The 15,933-nt window shown below is 63.5% G+C and overlaps 2 protein-coding genes across 7 annotated transcripts; one reads left to right on the forward strand and one right to left on the reverse strand.

Moving 5' to 3' along the window:
* The first annotated feature begins 117 nt into the window (after window positions 1-117).
* On the forward strand, window positions 118-7,117 carry TUBG1 (tubulin gamma 1). 3 transcript variants are annotated; one of them, XM_085532490.1, is made up of 12 exons: window positions 118-208; window positions 250-321; window positions 508-620; window positions 1,092-1,259; window positions 1,504-1,572; window positions 2,228-2,307; window positions 2,905-3,031; window positions 3,753-3,839; window positions 4,080-4,229; window positions 5,444-5,596; window positions 5,861-6,022; window positions 6,457-7,117. In XM_085532490.1, the coding sequence occupies exons 2-12, from the start codon at window positions 273-275 to the stop codon at window positions 6,652-6,654; spliced, it is 1,356 nt and encodes a 451-aa protein (XP_085388616.1). In that variant the 5' UTR covers window positions 118-208; window positions 250-272; the 3' UTR covers window positions 6,655-7,117. The 3 variants fall into 3 exon arrangements, with proteins under 3 accessions (XP_085388616.1, XP_085388615.1, XP_085388617.1); XM_085532489.1 differs by having other exon boundaries at window positions 118-321; XM_085532491.1 differs by lacking the exons at window positions 118-208; window positions 250-321; window positions 508-620; window positions 1,092-1,259; window positions 1,504-1,572 and having other exon boundaries at window positions 2,274-2,307; window positions 3,753-3,992.
* Window positions 7,118-7,851: 734 nt separating this feature from the next.
* On the reverse strand, window positions 7,852-15,016 carry PLEKHH3 (pleckstrin homology, MyTH4 and FERM domain containing H3). 4 transcript variants are annotated; one of them, XM_015886031.2, is made up of 13 exons: window positions 14,763-15,015; window positions 12,379-12,434; window positions 11,708-11,796; window positions 11,350-11,544; window positions 11,108-11,265; window positions 10,910-11,033; window positions 10,467-10,764; window positions 10,173-10,380; window positions 9,881-10,008; window positions 9,637-9,757; window positions 9,071-9,520; window positions 8,802-8,993; window positions 7,852-8,702 (listed from the first exon to the last, which is right to left on the reverse strand). In XM_015886031.2, the coding sequence occupies exons 1-13, from the start codon at window positions 14,907-14,909 to the stop codon at window positions 8,520-8,522; spliced, it is 2,349 nt and encodes a 782-aa protein (XP_015741517.2). In that variant the 5' UTR covers window positions 14,910-15,015; the 3' UTR covers window positions 7,852-8,519. The 4 variants fall into 4 exon arrangements, with proteins under 4 accessions (XP_015741517.2, XP_015741516.2, XP_085388561.1 ...); XM_015886030.3 differs by having other exon boundaries at window positions 9,872-10,008; XM_085532435.1 differs by lacking the exons at window positions 12,379-12,434; window positions 14,763-15,015 and having other exon boundaries at window positions 9,872-10,008; window positions 11,350-11,444.
* Between the last annotated feature and the right edge of the window lie 917 nt (window positions 15,017-15,933).

Genomic DNA, 15,933 nt, shown 5'->3' on the forward strand with positions numbered 1-15,933 from the left:
GCTCCGGGCGCCGCCATCTTGGCCGAAGCGTCGTCCCCGCCGGCCGCGACCGCGCACGCGCGTTTCCAGGGCGCCGCGACGGGACGGCGGAAGCGGGAGCGGAAGTGCGGCGCGCGCATGCGCAGAGCCGTTGGCGCCGAGCGGGAGACGGCGGCGGAGCGCACGGAGCGGGACTGAACGGAACGGAACAACGGGACGGGACAACGGGACTGAAAGGAACGGGACAACGGGACAACGGGACTGAACGGAACGGGACAACGGGACGGGACGGGATGCCGCGGGAGATCATCACCTTACAGCTCGGCCAGTGCGGCAACCAGAGTGAGCGGCACAGACAGCCGGGCGGGGCCGGGATGATGGGCGGGACGGGGCGGGGACCGGAGGGGGGGGGCGGTCATTAACCGGAGGGGGGGGGTCGCTGACCGGATGGGGGGGGCTCATTGACCGGATTTTGGGGGGGCTCATTGAGCGGATTTTGGGGGGGCTCATTGACCCCCGTCCCCGCAGTTGGGTTCGAGTTCTGGAAGCAGCTCTGTGCCGAGCACGGCATCAGCCCCGAGGGCATCGTGGAGGAGTTCGCCACCGAGGGCACCGACCGCAAGGACGTGTTCTTCTACCAGGTACCGGTTACTGTTCTTCTACCAGGTACCGGTTACGTGTTCTTCTACCAGGTACCGGTTACGTGTTCTTCTACCAGGTACCGGTTACATGTTCTTCTACCAGGTACCGGTTACTGTTCTTCTACCAGGTACCGGTTACGTGTTCTTCTACCAGGTACCGGTTACGTGTTCTTCTACCAGGTACCGGTTACGTGTTCTTCTACCAGGTACCGGTTACATGTTCTTCTACCAGGTACCGGTTACATGTTCTTCTACCAGCTACCGCCGCTCCCGGTTCTTTCACACCGCTCGTACCGGGGCCGGCCGCGCTGCCGCAGCCCCGCACTCGGGTGCTCCAGGGTCGCTCCTCCCTCGCTCTGCATCGTGCTCGTGGTGGCCGGGAGGTGGCACAGTGCAGGACGTGGCACAGTGCAGGACTTGGCCCTTGTGAGGAGCTGTGCTGCAGCCTGACCCGACTGCTGCTCCTTGCAGGCAGATGATGAGCACTACATCCCGCGAGCTGTGCTGCTGGACCTGGAGCCCCGAGTCATCCACTCCATCCTGAACTCCCCTTATGCCAACCTCTACAACCCAGAGAACATCTATCTGTCTGAGCATGGAGGTGGAGCTGGGAACAACTGGGCAAGCGGCTTCTCACAGGTAACAGGCCCTGGTGCTCCTATACGTGAACACAGAGCAGTTACCGAGGCTTTACTGTGGCCTTTCTCAGGCTCAGGATGCACTTGGCAGAATTCTGAGTCATTCAGCAGAGGCATAGGACTGACTGTGGCACCCTGGGGACAGGATCCCAGTGCCCATCTGACTTGGCTTCACGTCCAGCTTGATAAACTGTGCACTGCTTTCTGTGGGAGATGAACAAATCCTGTTCTGATCTCTCTTGCAGGGAGAAAAAATCCATGAAGATATATTCGACATAATAGACAGAGAGGCTGATGGCAGCGACAGTTTGGAAGTAAGTACATTGGGAGCTTTGGATGTGGTTACCAAAAAATACCAAAAGCCTGGAGACAGCTTTGGGGCTTCTTTGCCTTGTGCTTCTGGCAGGACCTTGACTGCCGTCCAGATAAAACCATTTCCTGTATGGAGACAGACAGGGCTTCTTAGTGTTTGTGTCAGGCTGTCACACAGCAACAGGGAAAGGGAAAATACTGTCATAAAATAAGTTGGCAGAAAATCTAAGAGCAGAGCGTGGGATCTGCAGAAAGCAGGGACGGTCCTAATGTCAGGTAGAGGGAGTTTAGGCTCTGAGGGGAGGGCACAGGAAAGGGGCTGAGATCTGCTTCCATTTAATGTGACCAACTGGGTGCTGAGGGTGACATCTGAGCTATTCTGAGTTCTGGTTTGGGGTGGGAGGACTCCAGGAGGCTCCTGAGCAGTGGTTGTACTTTGTGACATGTGCAGAGAAGTAGAATCCTCCCACGCTGGAGAAGTGGCGTGATGAGCATGTGGTTGTCATTGTGGTTTGGAGGAGCCAGAGCTGACCTCCACATGCTTTCAGCTCCTGCTTGCAGCAGTATTGCCACGAGGAGGTTCTCACCTTTGCTGGCAGGCCTCTACTCTTGGGGCTGAATTGGACCTTGAGCTTCCTGCGTTCTGCTTCCTTCCAGGGATTCGTGCTTTGCCACTCTATTGCTGGTGGAACTGGCTCTGGGCTGGGCTCTTACCTCCTCGAGAGACTGAATGACAGGTGAGCATTCAGCCTTTTCCCCTTCCTGCACTGCAGAGTCTGGCCCAGGCCGGGCACCCTGCCAAAGCAGAGAGCTGACTCAGAGCCCAGGCTACCACCCCCACCCAAACAGTGTCTTGTGCAATCCCTGGCAAACTGCCCAGGGAAGGGATGGCTCCTGATATGCCTTTGGACTACAGAGGCTCTGGAATTGGACTTGTGCTGTCCAAACTGTGCCATCCCTCAACCATTCTTACCAGGCAGCTGCCTTCTGACACCTTGGCTGTGCTGTGGAAGGTGGGAAGCTCTGGTTGTAGGTTCTGAGCTGCCATCCCTGCCTGTTTCAGCTTGCAGTCTCTTGAAAAGGCTTGTAGGCAGCTCCTTAATCAGCCTGTGGATGGCTCAAGCCTTGCCTGTAGCTCTGTCTGGCAGCCTGCTCCTGCGCTGTTGGAGTAGGCACTGCTGGGACAAATTCTCTTCCTCCCTGGGAGCAGAATCTGGCATGCAGTGCTGGTGACTCACTGCTGTCCTGAGCCTGGAGACTGCAAAGAGAGCTTGTGGGAGGAGACAGTGCTGCCTTGGCAATGTTAACCCTTGATGGCTGGGCTTTCTCACTAGGTATCCCAAGAAGCTGGTGGAGACCTACTCCGTTTTCCCAAACCAGGATGAGATGAGTGATGTTGTGGTCCAGCCATACAACTCTCTACTGACACTGAAGAGGCTGACTCAGAATGCTGACTGTGTGGTAAGAGCCCTACTGCATGCTGGCCCAGTAGCACAGCCAGCTCCTGTGCAGCAGCCCTGTCCCTGGCAGCTCTGAAGTGCAGCCTTTACTGGGGCAGGTACCGCAGCCTCTGAAGCCCCGTGCACAGCAGCGAGTACACTTCTGTCCAGTAGGTCTGGGCAGATATGGTGGTTCTAGGGACCAGGGCCCTGCACTAGCCCCTCCCAAGCTGCCTTGCTTGGCAGTTTTGCCTCTTGGATCTGTCAGATTCTTCCCATGGCAGCAGTGGGCTAGATGTGCTTCCTCTGTAGCACTGCCCCACAGCCTTCACTTCAACTCAATTCCAGCATTCACAGGCCCTAAGCAGGCAACATACTCAGTCCTAACCAAGACTCCTGTTCTTCCTTACCACCTCAACTTTGCACATGGCAGGGCAGTAACAGCTGTACCAGTGCTGCTGAAGGTTACTGCGAGGTGCTGGCCCAGAGGCTGTGCTCTATGGGAGGGCACAGGGGAGCACAGCCAAGTTGAAGGCAAGAGTTCCCATTGACAGTGTCTGTTACGCTCCACGAATGAGTCAGCTTGTGGTTTCGAGTGTCTGCCACCTGCCACAGAGCACTCTGTGGGGTTGGGACTCATGCTGGGCCAGACTGTGCGATCTGGTGCCCTGCGACATGTGGTATGGGCTGCCTTTTCTCTGGCTGCCTCTGAGAGCCTTCACAGAGCTGTTTTTCTCTTGCAGGTGGTTCTAGATAACACAGCGTTGAATCGTATTGCGACAGATCGGCTGCACATTCAAAACCCATCATTCTCTCAGATCAACCAGCTGGTGAGAAGGGCTCTCCCCTCTGGAGAAGCTGGCACAGGGCTTTCTCGGTTGCTGGGATTTGGTTTGAGCCTGCTCCTTGGGCTTGGCATGATGCTGGACAGCCTGGGACTGTGAATGTGGTTCCTCTGCCCTTCTTCAGGGTGTATTCCAAGGGCATGCAGCTTCCCTTGACCTAGTTTTTTAAAGCAGGCTTTGAATATGCTCTGTAACCACTCGGTGACCTGGTCCTCTTCCCCCCAGGTCTCCACCATCATGTCTGCCAGCACCACCACACTCAGGTATCCCGGCTACATGAACAACGACCTCATTGGTCTGATTGCCTCGTTGATCCCCACCCCACGACTGCACTTCCTGATGACGGGGTACACACCACTCACCACAGACCAGTCGGTAAGGCAGCCTTCTGGGGACTCCTCCTCTTCCCTGAGGGCACTGTGTAACATCCCATCAATCCATAGTCTTGGCATGAGCTGTAATTGCATGCTACTAATCCCAGATCCATGTGTAGCTACCTCATGTGACAGCTCAAGCACAGTATGAATCAGCCACGAGCAGGCAGCTGTGCTTGTGCTGGGCTAACTCCTTACTCCAGACATCCTCAGGATATCTGTGGCAGATACAGGAAGGCCAATGATATTTGATTTGGCAAAAGTCATCCTTAAAAATTATCAGAACAAGCCCAGCAAAGCCCCCCTGCTAGTCCTGTCATTGCAGTGGACCACAAGCTCACACCATTCAGATCAGAACACTATTGGTCGTTGCCATGCCAAGGCTGAATATGGTCTCCAGGTGTCAGCTTCCCCAGGGTGCACCCAGGGAGGGTTGGTTACCCTTCACCTGCATCAAACATTGCCACTAGTGTTCAGCCTGTTCCCAGCCAGTGCCCCCCCCGGCCACAGGGGAGAATGAGGCTGTTCTGTTTTGAGACACTCACCTGCGCTGGCCGTGTCTCAGTTCTGCTGGGGGCTAACAGCTGCTATTCTCCTCTTGTGTGCATTTCCTCAGGATGTTACTCAGAGAAACAAATCTGAAAAACTGCTGGCTCTGAAAAGGGTATCAACTGTGTGTTCTGTCCTCCCAGAGAGGAGTGTGGGGGGGGTTCAGCCAGCAGCTCAGAGGGTACTTGGAGCCGAGCTGCCACACTGCCAACCTGTCCTTGCCTTAGGCACACTCCTTTAGGTGCTGCGCCTGGCACCTACTGCTGTGAGACTGCTGTGGCTGCCCACGGGCTCAGTGCAGGGTGGTCCCTCTCCCATCTTCCAGCCTTGCTCCTTGTCTCAGAAGTGGAACAGGACAGATGTGTGATGGCAACGTTAAATGTTTCCCTTCACTCTGAGCTCAGCTGAGCTGCACCCCCAACCCCAGCTGCATTGCAGTTCAGCTCTCTTGTGGGAGCCTACACCAATGCTCCAGCTCTCAGCCTGCCTGTGCTTGTGGTGTGACTTTGGGATTTCTCCATCCTGCATGCAGCTTTGCATGTGACTCCATCCCAACGGCAAGGGCTTCTCTTTCCAGCTGCCCTCTGTTCCTGTGTGCATGTGCAGGGCAGCAGGAGGGCAAGGGAGCTGCACACCCACAGCCTCTGACTCCAGCTATGTTTGCAGGTGGCCAGTGTGAGGAAAACCACAGTCCTGGATGTGATGAGAAGATTGCTGCAGCCTAAAAACGTGATGGTGTCCACCGGTCGAGACAGGCAGACCAACCACTGCTACATTGCCATCCTGAACATCATCCAGGGGGAGGTAGATCCCACACAGGTGAGCTCCTGCATGATGCCATTTCAGATGCTGATGGAAATGGTATGAGAATGGCACAGCCACCATGTTCCTGCTTGGAAATCCCAGAGTGAGGCTGAAGGGTGCCTGAGAACTGGTCCCAGGTTGCTCCTTCATGAGGCCGTGTGCTATTTGGTGAAGTCTGCCTTTTAGAGGCTGTATGCCCTGCAAGGAGCAGCTCCTGGGAGTGCTGCAGCTAGGCTCTGCCCAGAACCCTGCTACCCTTTGCTGCTCTCACCCCACCAGGTTCACAAGAGTCTGCAGCGGATCCGGGAGAGGAAGCTGGCTAACTTCATTCCCTGGGGTCCTGCCAGCATCCAGGTGGCTTTGTCACGGAAGTCCCCCTACCTGCCATCAGCACACCGTGTCAGTGGCCTCATGATGGCAAACCACACCAACATCTCCTCGGTGAGTGCCTTCCCTTTGCACCACAGGCAGTATTTTGGGCCCTTGAAGCTGTGGTTCTGACCATTATTTTACAGACAGCTCTTTGGACTTTCACAAAGTCACAGTGCCCTAAGATGAGGGGTGGGTAGGCAGTCCCAGTTTGCAGCACATTGGGATTTAGGTCATTTGGGTTGCGGTCCCATCCATCTGTTCTGCATCCTCTGGTCACATCCCCATCCCCTCGTGCTATTCTCCTGGGAGCAAGACTCCCTCTGCATGGCCAAAAGCAGCCTGAGGAGCACGAGCTGATCCCTAAGCATGGGTGGGATGCAGGCAGCAGCTCCTGCCCTGAAGGCCTGACGCTGCTTGAAGCCTGACGAGGCGAGGGCCCCTCCCTGAGCTGTGCATGGGCTCTCACCAGTCCTGTCCTACCTGATTGCTGTGCTGCTCCCCAGCTGTTTGAGCGGACGTGCCGGCAGTACGACAAGCTGCGCAAGCGGGAGGCTTTCCTGGAGCAGTTCCGCAAGGAGGACATCTTCAAGGACAACTTCGATGAGCTGGACAACTCACGGGAGATTGTGCAGCAGCTGATTGATGAGTACCACGCGGCCACGCGCCCCGACTACATCTCCTGGGGCACACAGGAGCAGTGACCTGGGGACAAGAGGTCTCATGGCCACCATCACGTGCTGCAGGGCACAGCTCTGCTGCACCCACACTGAGCACCACTCATGCCCCCCATAGAGCTGCCAGTGGGTGCACACACATACACACACACACACACACATGTGTGCTCCTCAGCAGTGAGCAGCACTGCCCCTGCAGGGCCTGGGCAGAGGACAGCCTCCACCACGCCGCATGCCCTGGCCCAGGATGGGATCCTCTTGCCCTGGGAGCACATGTGCACTTGGAGGAGGGCAAGAGGGGAATGGGGGGCCTGGAGCAGGCCTGGCCCAAAGGCTGGTCCCTGTGGCTGAGGGCTGCGTGTGGCTGAGCCAGTCCTTGCCCTGGGCAGAGTCTTTCTTCCTCCTTTGCCAGATCAGGCCTGAGCCACAGGCTGCATCTATATATTTTTGTAGGTTATTTTGCTTTAATAAAGGCTGTTCCTGCACTGACTGCCCGCAGTGAGTCCCCGCTGCACTGCAGCACCAAACAGGAGCCCCTGCAGTGGGCAGCATGCTGCTGGGCAGGTGCTGCGGCAGAGCCAGAAATACAGGCAGGACCTGCAGCGCAGCTGACCAGGACACCTCCCCGCCCGGCCTGCACTGCACTCATGGTGACGGCGTTAATGTTTCACAGGGGTGAGGCCACAGGCAGGAGGACCCTGCTGGGATGCCACCCCCCCCACTGCAGCCCAAAGTAAAGGGATGGCAGCAGTAGGGAGGACAAGAGGCTGCCAGCACTGCCGGCCCATGTGCAGCCAGCTCTGGTGCTGCTCAATGCGAGCAACCACACAACCCCTGTCAGCATGGGGTGTGGGGCATTGCTGGCCGCAGCCTGTGCACAGGCAGCCCAAGGTGAGAATTAGCCTTTTCCTCTGACCCTGTGGCATGGAGCAGCAGGCTAAAAATACTCGTGGCCATTGCAGTGCTGGGCTCCCACGCCTTCTTGGCACAGGCCCCACAGAGGCGCCCGCAGCAGGGACAGTTCCCCCCCCCCGGGGTGGCAGTGCCAGCGGGTGCCGGGGGAGCTGCTGACAAAATGCCAAAGGGCAGCGAGGAGCACAGAGCCAGCAGCTCCCTGCCCACAAGGACACACTGTGCCGTCCTGCTGCAGACGGGCACCAAAGCTGAATGTCTGCAAGGATGGGGCCCTGCTGCACCTCCCGAGGATGAGGACGGGGCTCAGCCTTTCTTTTGTGCATTTATTAAAAAAACAACAACAAAAAACAACAGTAACAACAAAACAAAACAAAAGCCCCAAAGACAACCGACAAACTTTACAGAGGCAACATTACGGGGCCAAGCCCCGGCCGTACCACCCACCCTGCAGCCCTGGGGCACCCTGCGCTGCCAGCTCTGCTGTAGGGCACCTCGTGGGGCCCAAAGGGCAGCTCAGCCAAAAGCCACCCACAGCTTTCCAGGAAGGGTGGACTGAGCGGATGGACAGACGGACGATGGCAGTGAAGCTGCCCAGCACCCTGTGCCCAGGCAAAGCCACCGGGACGAGGGCTGGGGCACGGGCAGAACCACCAGGACAGCACAACTGCTGGAGGCAAAGGCACCAGGACAAGGGACGGGGACAGGCCTGGGGGGCAGCGCGGGGCACCAGCCGGGGGAACCGGGGCACGGCCACCCCAGGTACCCACAGCACAGCAGCCCCACCGCCCCACCAGGGAAAGTGCTGAGAGACGTGGGCAAGGGGGCGTCTCAAATAAATTAAGGAAACAACCGGAAAGGCAACGGGGGAGCAGGGAGCACACGGCACCGGCTCCGTGCTGACCCAGCGCTCGCGGACAGGCCGGGTACAAGGTGCAGCGCCCCTTGTGCCATCCGTGGAGCATCCTCTGGCTGCCAGGTCAGCTGCTGAAGGAGCCGGCGGGCAGCAGGTGCTGCCAGGACCCAGCGGCGGGGCACAGCCCCCGGGGTCGCGCTGCAGCATCGGGGCCGAGGGGGCTGGTGGGCAGCTCCTGGGGATGGGGGGCCTGGCGGGCACCCATCGAGGCAACGTAAGTGTTGAGGAGCTGGGCGATTTCATCCACCTGCAGAGCGAGGGACACAGCTGGGTCAGCCTGAAGCGTCTGCAGCCCCCAAAGAGGGTGACGGACAGACGGACGGACACAGGGACGGACGCTTCTCACCTGGGAGGTCTCGAACAGCAGCTCCTGGTCCTCCAGCGAGAGCCGGAAGGTGCCGCTGTCGGAGGCCCCGAAGGAGGAGATCCGGCTGTAGCAGAAGCTGTCCAAGGGCTCCGGCTCCCCCGGCTTATAGAGCGAGACAGCTTTGGCCCCGATGCCCAGCCACAGCCGCTGGGGTCCGGCACCCACCGGGCTCTGCAGGGGGGGGCAGAGGGTTGTCAGGGCCACCTCCCCCCCCACAGCCCACCCCCACCGCCGCGCCGGGGCCTCACCACGCGCAGATCCACGTCGAACAGCGTGGAGCCGAACCCGGGCCACTCTCGCACCAGCGCCACGTAGGCGGCCATGGCCTCGGGCCGGCCCATGCCCTGCAGCAGCTTCCACTTCTCCACGATGGCGGCCATGGTGCTCGCCCCCTCCTCCCGCAGGCGGCCCCGCAGCCGCAGGTCCCGCTCCGCGCGTCGTTTGGCCGGAGAGCGGCCCCACAGCCCCCCGTAGAGCAGCCCCGCCCGCAGCCGCGCCCCGCGGCACTTCGGGGGGGGGTCCCCGCGGGGGGGCGGCAGGCGGGCGCGCAACACGGCGGGAGGAAACAGCTCGTCCAGGTGCGGGAACGGAGCGTGGCTCGAGAAGTCGCTGTTGAGGCTTTGGAGGCGCAGCGCAGCCAACGTCTGCAGCGTGTCCTCCGACGTGGGAACGTAACCGCGCAGCACCATCTCGTGAGCCTGCGGGGCGGGGAGGTGAGGGGGGGATGGAGGGGGGGTGAGGGGGGAGAATGGGGGGTAATGGGGGGGATGGGGGGAATGGGGATGGCGGGGCGGGGGGCGCCGGGGGCTCCCACCTGCTCGAAGAGGAGCGCGAACTCCAGGCTGTCCCTCGGGACGCTGTCCGTGTCCAGGAAGCCGTAGTGCTTGAAGCACAGCCGTCGTGGCACGTCGTGCTCCCGCTCCTCCCCGGCCAGGCTGCGGGAACGCACGAGCTGTCGGCAGCGCCGAAGCCCTCGGACGGGGGCGGCCCCGCAGCGTCCCCCCCTCGCGGACCCCCCGCCCCCCCCGGCGGCACGGTGGGACATTTACTTTTCAAACCTGGTCAGGACGTCGGCCAGCAGCGTGGAGCTGCCCACGGGCTGCTCGCGGAGCCGGGACTGCTCATAGAGCGCAAAGAGGTTGGGGCTCTGCGACAGCCCCAGGCGCGACACGAGCTCCTGGGCCACCTGGGGCGAGACAAAGGCAACCAACGGTGACTGCGCGTCCCTGGCCGCGGTGCTCAGGACTGCAAAGGGACACAGAGATGTCACGGCCGGCCCCGCTCCAGCCCCCCCCCCCACCGCCGGCTCCGTCTCCTTCGGCCGCCCCCAGCCCCGCGCGCGGCGCCCACCTCCTCGGCCGTGGTGTGGGAGCTGATGGTCACCCTGCAGGCGGCCACCCCCGGGCAGTGCACGGTGCAAACCATCTCCTGCCGCCGCATCAGCACCAGGATCTCCTCCAGGGAGGGCACGCACTCCCGGCCCCGCGTCTTTCCCAGCGCCTCGTGGATGAAGCGGGCGTACTTGGCCATCTCCGAGGCGGGGAAGCGGCTCTCGGTCCTGCGAGGAGCATCGGGAGGGTCAGCGCCGCCCCGGGGGCTCCGTGCCCCCCCCAGCGCTGCGCCCCGCGGCTCAGCGGCACTCACCTGTCCAAGTGGAAGCGCAGGAAGCGCAGGACGGGCGGGGAGGGCAGGAACGTGCAGCTCATGCAGGTGAGCAGCTGCCAATAGTGCAAGTCGCCCGGCCCGCCCGGCGCCGGTGGCTCCGTGGTCTGCTTCACCAGCTGGCAGTAAATCTCATCCACCAGCGGCGGCAGGTCCAGGCAGGTCTGCAGGATGCCCTGGATCAGCGGCACCGGGTCCTGCTGCGACTCCAGCTGCTGCAGAGAGTTAAACAGCTTCACGGCCTCGTCGCGCAGCGTGGTGTAGCCGTGGGGACCAGGAGCTGCAGGACAGGGATGGGGATTTAACAGTGCGGGTTTTCCAAAGCGCCTCCCCACCGCCACAGACCCCCCAAACCACGAGGATGTGTGAACTCAGACCCAGCCCAGCAGCACGGAAATGCTGCAGTTCCTGCATGCAGCGCTCACCGCTTTGGTCCAGGCTGCCGTAGGGGAAAGGCAACAGGGGCGCGTAGAGGGGGCTGCTGGTGTAGCGCAGGATGGGGTTGCAGCGGTAGATCTGCTCCAGCACCTCGGGGCTGTCACAGTGCTCCTGCAAAGGGAGGCGATAGCAGCAGCTGCCACGGGGCTGCCCGCAGGGTGCAGCGCCCGCAGCCCCGCACTCACCTCCACGTCGCGCATCAGCAGCTGTGTGGGTGTCTGCACGGGCGCTTTGCTGTCGATCACCTTCTGCACGGCGCACGCCCAGCGCACGGCCTCGTGCAGGTGCTCAGTGTACAGGCGGTAGCAATGCTTCCTGCCGAACACCGTCATGCTCCAGAACCCTGCGAGGGACACACAGCTCATCCACCGCCCCCTGGGTGACAGCGCAGGGTGCGAGGGCACGGCCCGGCCGAGGGGCTCCCTACCCGTCTCCTTGTAGGTCTGCTTGTCTGGCCACAGCACGGAGCACAGGCTGGTGAGCACCATGGAGCCCAGACGCTTGGAGCCCCTTTCATTGCTGCTGTAGTAGTCCAGGGAGTCGAGCGTCAGCACAAACCAGTACTTGCGAGGCCGGAGCCAGGGGGTCTTCACACCGCCCCGCACCTCCCGCTGCAGCCAGCCTGGGGAGGGGAAGCCTCAGCCCCTGCAGCACCTGCAGAGCGCTCTGCCCTGCGCCTCCCCAGGGCAGCATCCAGCAGACTGGGGCACAGTCCTGCCAAACGTGGCTGGGAACCCAGTTCAGAAGCATCCAAGTGACAGAAGCCCACTGGATGCTGCACCCACCTTTCACGAGAACATCAGAGTCCTCCTCCACTGGCCCCGGCCCCTTCTCCACGATGAGACTGCGCATCTCCTCCGACACCAGCAGGGACCTGGGGACGAGGCAGGGCTCAGCCGGGTGCCCATGAGAGCATCCCACGTGCAGGGACTGGCAGCGCCTGGCAGCAGGGAGCTGCATCCCCGGGGCCTTTGGACACCCCACGACTCTGCAGTGGGAACGCAGTAGAGCCATCGGGTGCAGATGACCCTGGCTAAAAATAAGCTGTCTGCAGTTGTGGCCCTGCCAAGGAATTCGGAAAATGAACAACCAGGAAGGAATGCTGGCAGCGGTGTCAGCTCTGCGAGGACAGGGAGCAGGCAGGCTGCTGGGCCCCGGCACCCCACTACCCTGGGCACACCGCAGCCCGGAGCACAGCCCCATGGGCAGACACAGCCCTGCAGAGCCCCACAGTATGGCCCCATTGGGTAATCCTGCTATAGCTGTATGGCACAGGGATGGAGATGTACCCGAGGTGCAGCAGACACAGATGGAGCCTGGCAGTCCTGGTTCTGCCATTCCTCCACACCGTGCCCAGCTCAGTGAGCAGGACAGGATGGTGCACACTGGTACCAGGCACCAGCTCCCACAGCGTGGTGTTGAGGGCTGTGATGGGATGTGGTGTGGGGTCACTCACCGCTCCGAGCCACTGCTGGTGCGGGTGGGCTGGCTCAGGCTCACCTCCAGGGATGCCTGCGGAAGAAGGAGAGACGTCTTACCCCCCACTCACTGCCCAGCACCCCCGAGCCACCTCCCCACAATGACTGCTCATCTTTGGACCCAGGGGGATGGGCTCACATCCCAGGAGCACGCATGGCTGCAGCGAGGGCACCCCTCAGGGCAGCCGTGGGTGCGCTGGCCGCGTATCCTCAGCTCACCCCAGCAGGCTGAATACCGTGCAGAATTGCACAAGGTCAGTGCTGAGTAATACGCTTATGGCACAAAGTCCCATTGTAATGGGGCTGCTGACTTCCTGCCCGCGGCAGTGGGACGCTGCGCAGGGAAGTCCCTGGCCCTGCAGCGGGATGGGGACGGTTCCTCCTTGTGTGACAGGACTCCATGTTGATGGTGCCACACGTGACTGCCCTGTGCACATGCTGGGACATGAGGCAGCGTCCCGGTACCGGCTGGCACGGCAGGACAGCCCCAGGAGGTGCAGCGGCACTGCTGCCAGCTGCAGCCTGATGGGGGAAGACACGACCGAGTCTGAGCACACTGCAGAATGCCAAGAAAAAGAGACAGCTGCTAAAAATAGCAGTGGGGACGGGGAGCAGGAGCCACCCCAGGTATGGCCACAGCAGGGCAGGATCAGGCACTGCTGATCATGGCATTAAGGGCACCCACCATGAGCAGCGCATCACTGCTGGGGCCAGGGAGGGCTCCGTGCGCTCCTGCTCGGCTGGGCCATGGGGATGGTGCCCAGCACCTCTCACGGCCTGTGGGACGGCAACCGGCTCCTTCTCAGGGTTATAAATAACCAGAGAGGAGCTGCCACGGCCAGGCCAGGGCAGCTGCTCCCACGCTCCCAGGAAGAGGCGGCCACGCCACAGGCTGACGGGGACCCCACGGCCACAAGGCGGGCAAAGGGCTCCCCGGGGACCTGGCGTCACAGACACACAGGCCAGACCCAACCTCCGGAGCCAGAGCAGCCCATGGGATGCAGGAAGTCCCAGAAGGCTTCTGCTGCTGCTGTGCCCTTGGCGCCAGCTCTAATGCCCTGCAGCTCTATCTCCTGCCCCGCCTCCCTGCCCCTGCCCCGCAGCTGCTTCTGAGGGCATCCCTTGAGAACCAGGACCTGCTGCAATAGGGGCACCGGGGCTGTCTGCAGCCCTACAGAGCCAGAGCACCCCAGCAGCAACGAGACCGTGCTGCAAACCCCGCTGCAGTGCAGAGCGGGGCTGCCATGAGCTCGGCTGCACCCACCCCACGGCCCCGCTGGGCAGCGATTCAGCCCAACTCCCGGTTCCCCCCCCATCCCCGCTGTCCCTCGTGCAGCCCGGCGGGAGGGAAGCGTCGGTTTCCGCCGCGCTGCTCCGCTTCCCTGCGCAGAGGAAGCAGCCGGAGCGAGGAGAACCAGGCCGTGCTGCCAGGGCGCTGATAGCAGGAGCCGACAGGGACCCCGCACCAACCGCACCCTCGACGGCAGCGCTGAGCAGGATCCCGTGCCTGCCCCGAGGAGGCACATGGGGAGCTCCGCTCTCCGCCCAGACGCCCCGGGTTTGGCAGCCCCCCGCCACCCGATGGGCGCTCCGGTTTCCCCCCCACTCCCCCCGGGCTGCCGGGGCACCGGGAACAGCCCAGGAGGAGGCGGCCACGGCGCACGCGGCACCGAGCAAAGGACCGCGGGTACGGCCCAGCAGTCGGGAGTCCCAGCCCGGCACTGGGACACGGGCCGGAGGCGGTTCGGGTTCTTTGAGCCCCCGGTGCGTCCCAGGGACCGCACGGAGCCCGATCTAATGGGAACGCGGCGCCAGGCCCAGCGAACCGCGAGAACAGCAGCCGGGCAACCGGGGGGAACCTCTGCGCCCGGGGACCCCGAACCGCCTCCGCCCCCCGCAGCCGGGAACCCCGAGCACCGGGCGGCCCCGGACCGCGACCCCTTCACGAGAAGCGCCCGGAGCTCAGGACGCGCCCGGACCCCGCGCTGCCCCCGCGGCCGGAGCTGCCCGAAGCGCCGCCCGGCGGCTCCGATCGCGGCGCCCCGCAGAGGGGACGCGCCAAGGGCAGCCCGGCCCGGCGCACCCCGAGCCAGGGCAGGACGTGCCCGGACAAGCGGCGGCACGGAGCGGGCCGGGCGGACAAGGACGGGAACCGCCGGATCCGCTCGCGGCATCGGCAGCACCGGGCCGGGCTCCGAACCCCCCCGGCACCGAGCGGCGGGTCGGGCTGCGGGCCCCGCTGAACCGCGGACCGGGAGCGGGACGGGCGCAGCGCGAAGCAGCGCGGGGCGGGGCGGCCTCGGGACGAACCGAACCGAACCGAGCGCCGCGACCGGTGCCGTCCGGTGCCGCTCGGACCCACCCGGTCTCCCTGCGCGCGGAGCTCGAACGACGCCTCCTCCTCGGCCTCGCCGTCCGCCTCCCGCTCCGCCTCGCCGTAGTCCCGGCGCAGCAGCGTGAAGCCCTGCCGGCAGCACAGCAGCCACCAGAGCCCGCCGGGGAACGGCATCGCCCCGCCGGGCCCGGCTCCCTTCCCGCGCCGCGCTCCGGTCGCTACCGCCGGGACCGGCCCCGCCGCCGCCGCCGCCCCGGGCGGGCCGGTCCCGTCGCGTCACCGGCGTCCGCCAATCGCCGCGCGCGGCCCGGGGCGGAGCGAGCGCTCCCGGTGCGACGGGGCCGTTCGCGTCATCCGCCGGACGGGGGCGCGCGGCTCAACGGGGCGGCGGGTACCGGCACCGCACGGCGGGGATCCGTCGTGCTCCGGCCGGGGCAGCGCTCCCGGGGCGGGTATCGGCGCCGCTTTGCGCCGGGACACGTGCCGTGCGGGAGCTGCGGGGCGCGGTGTGTCCCGGAGCGGGGCCGGTAGCGGCACAGACCTGGAGCGGCCCCTCAACGCGCCGCAGCCCCGGCCCAGGACGGCCCGGAGCGCCGGTACCGTGTGCTGGGCACGGCTCCCATAGTGCACACGGTGAAACGCCGCCCCGTCCCATCCCACGGTGCGGGCAGCAAACGCGGCTCCTGCGGCCCCGGAAGGGTTAAACCATCGCCCGGCTCCGGGAGCCGCTGGGACCGGGCCGTGCAGGCAGGAGCTGCCAACCCGCCTCCCACGCACCGCCAGCCCCGAGGGGCCGCGGGGAGGGAGCGGGGCCGCTGCGGGGCCGCTTCTGCGGGGGCTGAGCAGCAGCTGCGGGGCCGGCGTGGTGCCCCCGGTGCGGGGAGATACGGCGGGGCCGCGGGGCGGCCCGAGGCTGGGCAGGGAGCTGGGAGTGCGCCCTGCCGGGCACGGGGTCGGTGCAGCAGAATCGGGGCTGCGAGGGGATGGGGGGAGGGGGCATGTGGTGCTGAGTCAGCGGTAATTGCGTTTCCTGCCCAGAAGTGGGCGAAGGGTCTGAGCTTCCCGCTACGATCTGGGCTGATCCCAAAGCAGGGCGTGAGGGTGAGCAGGAAGGTGTCTCCAGACCCAGAGATGGGGAGGCATCGCCCCACACCCAGAAACCCTCTGTGCAAGAGCTAGAGGGATCCAACCCGGGGCT

This window comes from Coturnix japonica, unplaced genomic scaffold (genome assembly GCF_054131305.1).
Source record: "Coturnix japonica strain WE unplaced genomic scaffold, WE-NBRP24 Scf049, whole genome shotgun sequence".
Classification (NCBI taxonomy): Eukaryota; Metazoa; Chordata; class Aves; order Galliformes; family Phasianidae; genus Coturnix; species Coturnix japonica.